General features: G+C 34.6%; 1 protein-coding gene across 1 annotated transcript; it reads right to left on the minus strand.

The window, feature by feature from the left end:
• Positions 1-2,066: 2,066 nt before the first annotated feature.
• On the minus strand, positions 2,067-6,837 carry LOC112519985 (MADS-box transcription factor 23). The gene is made up of 8 exons (XM_025128291.1): positions 6,656-6,837; positions 5,005-5,074; positions 4,305-4,369; positions 3,798-3,897; positions 3,638-3,679; positions 3,437-3,478; positions 3,153-3,340; positions 2,067-2,160 (listed from the first exon to the last, which is right to left on the minus strand). The coding sequence occupies exons 1-8, from the start codon at positions 6,835-6,837 to the stop codon at positions 2,067-2,069; spliced, it is 783 nt and encodes a 260-aa protein (XP_024984059.1).
• Positions 6,838-8,391: the final 1,554 nt, after the last annotated feature.

An 8,391-nucleotide genomic window follows, 5' to 3' on the forward strand; every position in this document is an offset into this window, starting at 1 on the left:
GTTTACACACACCCATTGTTGATTTCTTGTGTGTATATTCATTTGTAAATAGAGGAGAACAACCAAAGCCTCGAGAAATCATGTGCCAATTCAGCCTTAGATTGGCAGTTGAAAGGCAATAATCTTGGTGGACGGTTAACTCAGCAGCCGAGTCAACCAGGTTTCCTAGAACACACTCATGCAATCGTGTTGCTGTTGTGCCAAGCAGAAGTGTTGAATTCTCGAAGTAGGATACAATTTGCTACTATGGATCCGACAACATAGATTCGGAGACAACACTTTAATTCTGGTACGGTAGGACTTAACGATCATCTTTCCTATTACTTTTCAAACTCAAATTTATCCACCATTTCCATACGTATATAACAACACTTTGGTGTTATCGTCTCTTTCCCATATGTAATATGTAACTATCTGCCAGACCTCAAAAAGCCAAACTGTACTAATAAACCTTACATACCTAGAAAATACTAGACCTTTTTGTAATTTTCCATGAGTCGATGTTTTGCTCTCAAATACATTTGTGAATCAATCGGATATTATCTTTTCGACTATTAATTTTCAAGCCTCCATGCAATGACCATTTTGAAAATGACGGAGGTGGTTTTTGCCGAAGAGAGAATGTAATTCAAGCCGTCATGCAACATGTCGTTTTATTTTTAAAATCAAAATTATACAACATGATTAGTAAATGAAGTGACGTTTTGACCTCATTTATAACGCATTCGTGTACGAAATATTAAGAAAGAAAAAAGGTTTATTAGCAGAGACGGACTCATAAATATTTTCAAACGGTAGCATAATTTGATTATAAGAAGAAAAAAATATAGGGAAAAAATTTCAAACGATGGCACCGTTTGACTATAAAAAATAAATATACAATTTTTTTTTCAAATGATGACACCATTTGACTAGAAAAATGACACTAACAGGATTCGAGCTTGAGTCTGGGGTGAAATAAAAGTCTTGCAAACCTACTCTACTAAATATAACTTGTTCTCATTGTAGTTTCAAAATACATACGGTAGCACAAAACAAATTAATACAGTTGCACATTTCACGAACTTAAATTTTTTTATCTTTGGACGAAGGAATTATACGATGGCATCCATACTTATTGGGATAGAATAAAATAGACAAGAATAACGAAAGATAAGTGACCTTACATGGAGGTGCATGGTCTTCCAATCGATGTGAAAAACAATATAGCATATAATATAACAAAAAATTTGAGCATAATAAAATACCTGTCTCTCGACCTGTTAGTGCAGGGAATCCCCGTCTCTAATCAGATCACGTGAACGATGAACCGGTACCCACTAAAGTTGGAACCTATGCTGTTAATTGCAGTGTAATAGCGTTGTTGTTGCGACGATATTTCGAATAGCGAACATTAGTAAAATAACAGTGGTTAAATTGCGATTTAAATTGCGGTAGCGCAATTATCATGGCCATTTACCGTAATTTTGACCGATATTTAGGGTCAATTCGTTCGATATTAACGTTACTTTTTGGGGGGGTTTGAGCTTTATTTTCAGTAGATAGTTGGACTTTATTTCCGGTATTTCTTTTGTTGGGCTTTTATTTTTCTTAAGTTTAATCCATTAACATTGGAGATGAAGAGGAGAAGGGGAAGCTAGCCTAAATGAAGAAGTGAACTTATTAAATGATGTTGATTCAGATGTTGAACCTATTGCTTGCGATTAGCTCGTTTATTAATACTTTTCCTATTTTTGGACGGCTATAACCGCTATTTCAAATATCGGTCGCGACCGTAATTTTGAATTTTTACCGTTACAAGAGCATAGGTTGGAACAAACCACAAATATCCCTACTCATTTCAAAAGACAAATGTACCCTGCTGCTTCGTATTGAAATACCCTTTCAACTCGAAGTTTATAACCTATTATGAAGCAACTTACAGCTCCAAGGATCTTGGAGTATCTGATATGCAAAGAACAATTAATGTTTCAGAATGGAAATGAATCCCAATTAAGGTACTAAAGACTGATCAGACAAAACCTGTAACCGTAATTCAAACAATCTCCTATGACAAAAACGATTCATCACTCCTCCATATCTTTACTATCAGACGAACGACTCGAACTACTTTCTCTCTTCGCCTCCTCCTTCATTTTCAAGTGGTCACTGCATGGCGGCCTGCACAACAAGCTAACACTCCATATCAGATTCATTCACAAATGTATTCGAGAACAAAACATCATATCGACCTGTGGAATTGGCAAAAACAGAAAAGTAGAACCATTTTAGATTTACTGGCTTCGTGGGGTTTACAGTTTTAGATTTACTGGCTTCGTGGGGTTTACAGTTTCAAGATCCATCTTCAAAGCATATTTACATTTTATGAAAATGAGATAATATTATCACCAAAAACTGTGTGTGTGTGTGTGAATATATGGGAAGATTCAAATAAGAAAGAGAAAAAGGTTAAAATCGTAGGGGTAAATGATTCATATACGTAAATCCATTTGAAGATGCATATTTGAACTCACGTTTGGTTGCTTACCTTTGTACCAATTATTTACATATAAAGATATATATGCAAACCCACATTTCCCTTTACCAATGTGAATCATTTTCATCCGTTCTCGTCTTAAATTATATACACACAGACATGTATATAGGTGGAGTTTCAAATGAAAACACCTTCATTTTATGAAAATACGAGAACACACTTGTCACATGTGATAATACAAGTAAGGGACCTGGTGGCTGGTGATGTGTGGGTGGCTCAGTCCACGACCTAGGTCATGCTAAAGGTCGCCCGCATCTCTAATTTAGTATGTATATCTCATGTGATTGACCATAGTAAAAAAGTGTTTTCGCAAAATAAAGGTGGTATCATTTGAACCCTTCCCCATATAGGGTTGGGTTCCGTTGAGAAGAGTAAGAAGGGATCTCCACCCTTGGATCAATCCTAATTGAAGATCAACACTAATGAGATGCACCGCGATGCACTGGATCAATTCCCTTCTAATACGCAATTCATGGGTGGACATGAGATTAAAAGTGATCAAAGGTGTAGATCTCTTCTTACGTTTCTCACCTTAACTCTTTTTCTTACACGATACTTCGTCTCCCTATATATGTGTGTATGTGTGTAACAAATTTGAGTTTGAATAGATCCGTACCTCAACTGAAGTGCGGTTTCTGAATCTGTGTTGTCAGATCCATAGTAGCACACAGTATCAGGGCTAACTCGGTCCTGCCTCGAGAGACCAGCACTACTACTTGGCCCAGCAGCAGCAGGAGTGTATTCTAGGAAACCTGGTTGACTCGGCTGCTGAGTTAACGGGATAAACCGCGTCAACTTATCAATCTGCCAACATACATACGTACAACTAAACATTAAACAAAAGGACGATTACTTAATTAAGAAACTTCAGTCAATCCAATGTAGTAACGAATATATTACTTCTCCTCGAAGAACTTCATTCTCATAGCCCAGCTCTCGCTCCTAGACAACAAAAACAGTTAATACTTACTAACATGTAATATATATTCATCATCTTCTTAAAAACCATAACAAAAATTTCATTTTTGTTTCGATTATATTCTGCGTTGTACCTCTGAATACGAGTCAGAAGAGTCAAATGAAATAAGTTGTAGAATTTACCTTGCGATTTGATCTTTCAATCTCCTCAAACAACATAGCATCCTGAAAAGATCATTTATCATACATATTCATACGTTAATTGTGCATGGTGGTGGTGGTGGTGGTGGTGGTGGTGGTGGTGGTGGTAGTGGTGGTGGTGGTGGTGAAGATAAAAGCCAACCTTCTTATCTTTAATAGAAATTAAGCTATCATTCAGTTTTTGCTCTAATTTGTGCAGTTCCTGCACACTCGTGCCCCCAAGATTATTGCCCATCAACCGCCTACACCATCAACATAACTACCAACAGCTTCACAACATAATTTTACCATCTCTTTGCAATAAGAGAAAGACCAACACACACACACACACACACACATATGTATGTAGTTGGACATTCAAATTCAAATAAGAAGACAACATATCATGAGAAGGTAAGAACGGAATGTTAAGAGAAGGTTCATTTGTGAGTCGTTGAAAAAAACCATTTGAAGATGCATTTGTGAACCCATATGAATAATCTGTAACGTCGGTTCACATATGCATCTTTAAATAGATTTTCTTTCAGATTTTTTCAATGGATTTACATATAAACTTTCCCTTCTTACCTTCTCACGATATTTAGACTTCTTATATGAACCGGCCCCTATATATATATATATATATTAGAATAATGAAATGAGTACATACGCATTTTCGCTTCTAAGTCTTGCCACTTCATTTTTCAAAGTTTCAAGCTCAGCTTGTTCTTGCCTCTATTCACAAAAGAAGAAATACATGAAATCAACAATGGGTGTATATATACGATACTAGGCATAAAAAGGGCAATCCCTTCCCTCACGTTTTGCAAAAACATCACGTGACCTTCTCGTCACAAAACAATAACCTTACCGGTTAGACTCAAAGCTCGCTACATACAGCATAAGTTGCAAATTTTATTATATATGAAATACGAATGTAGTGTTTGGTACGCAGACTGGATGGAACAGGACGGGACGGTACGGGACAGGACATGACTAATCGTCTGTCCTATGTTTGGTACGACTAGGACAGGACAAGACAAAACTATTAAAATGACCATATTACCCCTAAATGTTGTTCAATGTTATTTTATATCATATGATGATTGTAAAATGACAACAAATCAATCAAAATATTGTCATTTTAACTTTAGTCTCATGTTGTTCCACCTTTTTTGGTGGAACAAGAAATATCAAGATTTGTCCCACTAAAATTAAAAATAGTCCCACCTTGTCCCATGTTTTTTTTGTCCATGACATGCCAAACATGGGACTATTTTTTTGTCTCGTCCTGTCCCATGTAGTCTGCATACCAAATGCACCCGAATAGAACTATATTTAGAAAAGGGAAAAATATAAGATTTGAATACCATCTCAACCTGCAATTGTGATGTAGATGGTTCAGTAGCCCTATTATACCGATCAATAATTCCCCTCATGCTGCAATATCATGAAAATGAGTTGAATGTTATCATAAAAATCAATTACTATATCATGAAAAGGTTTAAATTGCAACTTTTAGCCTTTCTTTACTTCACCATTTTTTTCAATAGTTGGTCCCACGGCTTTAGCTTGGCAGGTACGTAGGTAACATCCTTGCAGAATGAGTGAAAGGTCAGGGTTCGACTCACTTGTCCCTGAGACATGCAATTTCATACCCTTTTTGCATAGTTTTTTTTCTATAGTTTGATGTAGTTAGCAATGTAATAGCTAAAGATACCTTCAAATTTATCGTATATGATGAAGAGATATGATGAAAGAATGAATAAGTCAAACAAACAAAATAAGACTCGCCATCATCTACATCATCTGATACTAAGTTTGATGGTACCTTTAACATGTGTCGTGTGTTTACTACCCATACAATACATTATAACTTTCCTAATTGAGAAAATTTTTAACTTGACGCTAAAAGCCAAAAGAAAATTCTATTTACCAAAGCTTACCGTAGGACCCTTAAATAATCATTCGATTGAGGGCCCTACGTCCTACTTTGAAAACTATAAGACATGACAATTGACATGAGTAACATGTAGGCGGTACTACAAAAACTATTTTCTTTTTCTTCTAAAAACGAACATCAAGAGATGTATTAGTTTTGAAAAAAGGTACAACGTCGTCCTCAGAAACGCCTCAATTGTACCGGTCTCATGGCAATCATGAAATAGGACAATTGTGTGTCGGAGGGTAAGATAGGTAACCCCAAACCTCCCACTCATTTGTAAAGATGTCCAACGTCTTGTAATCCTTGAAAGTTGCTATTTTACAGAAGAAATCGACAAAAGTGCAAGAACATGTACAAAATGAAATTAAAAAAAAACACCACAAAAGGATCAATGAATGAATATGCAGACACAAAAACTCATACACTGCTATCTTCACATATGAATATGTGTATCAGTTGAATATGTGATTCTATCCTCTATACAAAAACTCATACACACTTATGTTTAGAAAATAGCTCTGTTCTTTTTCGGAAACCTTAATTGGATTCAAAAACTACCATTAACACTGAATTTAGCAGTTTCTCCATAAAAACCAGACTAGAAAATGGGAATGAATGAATGAATATGCAGACAAAAATCAATTGGCTGGAAACAATAATCCAAAATCCAAGAAATCAATCAGAATAAGAATGATTTAAGATGAATGTAAACATAGACACCAGAATGCAAGAACGTTTCTTTAGAAGGGATTTGGGGATCTTAGTTAATCATCATCAGGAATGCATATATGAATCGTTGAACTGATTTTGTGAAATCGAGAATTAAATCACATGCAAACAGACATAGATCCATTCAATAGAACAAGTAATCGGACTTTTTCAAGCCCAAAAAACAGAAATCGCAAATTGTAAACTTCAATTGAATCCCCAAAATCAATAGCATTGAAAGATTTATACAATAAATAACACCCATTAACCCATAAATCTTGATTAAACTTAAAACCCCCAAAAGGGAAAGAACAAACAGCAATAGAAACTCAAAAATCGAATCCAAAAACACATGCAACAATGTATACCTAGAACTGGAGAAATCGTAAAGACGACCAGTATTAGAGAAAACAATGATTCCAACTTCGGCATCGCAAAGAACAGCAAGTTCATGCGCTTTCTTAAGCAATCCAGCACGCCTCTTTGAGAACGTCACTTGTCTGGTGCTTACATTCTCAATCTTCTTGATTTCGATTTTGCCTCTACCCATCTTAAATCGAACCCAGAAAACCCCACAAAATCGAACACCGAATTGAACAAGGAAAACAACCCAGAAAGAATTTCTGGTTTTTTCCCCAAATTAATATTTGGTTCTCCCTCTATATATATGTATATATAATAGGAAAAAGAAACCTTCTAAAACCCTGTTTGGTGAATGGGGTAAGTTGCTAAATATGGGGAGAGTGGGGAAGATAAAGAGGCGTTTCCCCCAAATGGCGAAGAGATATGGAAACGGCAAGCTTGCATGGCAATTCAACGAGAGTCTATTGCCTGCATGACTCTTTTCTTCTCTCTCTCTTCTTCTTTTTGCCACATTGGGTGGTTTCTGGGTCCCACTCTTGCTTTTTTCAAACAAATTTCTGCCATTAATGCCTTTCTTTGTTTTCGGAAAGTGGGCTGAAATTGGAAAGAACCTCTATTTCAATATTTCCCCCTTCTACTTTTCATTATTTTTGAAAAGAAATCTTTTGATCACACAAACTTTTTTTTTAATTAATCTAGATATCAAATCCGTTATTTGAATCGACTAATCTCAAACCGATCATTTGTTTTGTGGGTAGCTCAGAGTTACTACATAGTTGTTGATGTATAACGCTTTTCTAAACCATCAAAACTTCTATTATAACACAGCTACCGAAGATGTTCTAACTTGATATATTCAAAAGAATTAAACATGGTTTAGATTAAAAAAGATACGAAAATTAGAAGGTGTAGCTCAAAATTTGAAAAGTCAAAACAACAAGGGAGCGGAATGTAATTTGCAACAACCTTTTCTTCTTGATTATTTTTGGATTTATTTCCAGGGTTATATGCAATTTTTGTTCACATGTGTTTATTTCTATATTTTCCACCTACTTTTTTTACGTATATACTATTTATCTATTATCTTGATGAATTAAAGATCCCGTAAGAAATTATATTAGATAGTTTTAAAAGTACTTTTACATAATCTCTATAATAAAAAATCAAAATCTTTAAAAATAAATACAATTAATTTCAAAACAAATCCTTTATTTTAAATATTTTAACATTCATTATATTATAAAAATATGATGTAAATTTATCCTCTTAATATATTTTTTAGGATATAAAATAATAATAATTTAATCTTATTAATGAAGATAAATAAAAAATTAATTTATCTTTAATATAGAAGATCAAATATTGTTTTATCTTTATGTTGGAATAAAATGTAGTTATCTAAAGGGGAAATTTGGTTGGGATATTGAAGAGGTAAAGAATAAAATGATAATGAAAAATGTAGTTTGATTTGATATAATATAATATTATAGACCCATAAGTTTTCAAACCTCACCAAATTAGGAGGAAAGCTCAAATGATCATTTTTCTTATTTAAATGGCTTGCTAACCATTTATTTTTCGGGTTGACCCAAATGTCATTAGATCCGCAATACCCAGGTTTGCAATAGCTAAAACACAAAAAAAAATGTTAAATTCAACCAGTTTACCGTTGCAATTGCGGACCTAGCCGTCATAATATATGGTTGTCGCAATTGCATATATGTGTTGAATTTTGGGTCTT

This window comes from Cynara cardunculus (assembly GCF_001531365.2).
Source record: "Cynara cardunculus var. scolymus isolate 2C chromosome LG 10, CcrdV1, whole genome shotgun sequence".
NCBI classification, from domain to species: Eukaryota; Viridiplantae; Streptophyta; class Magnoliopsida; order Asterales; family Asteraceae; genus Cynara; species Cynara cardunculus.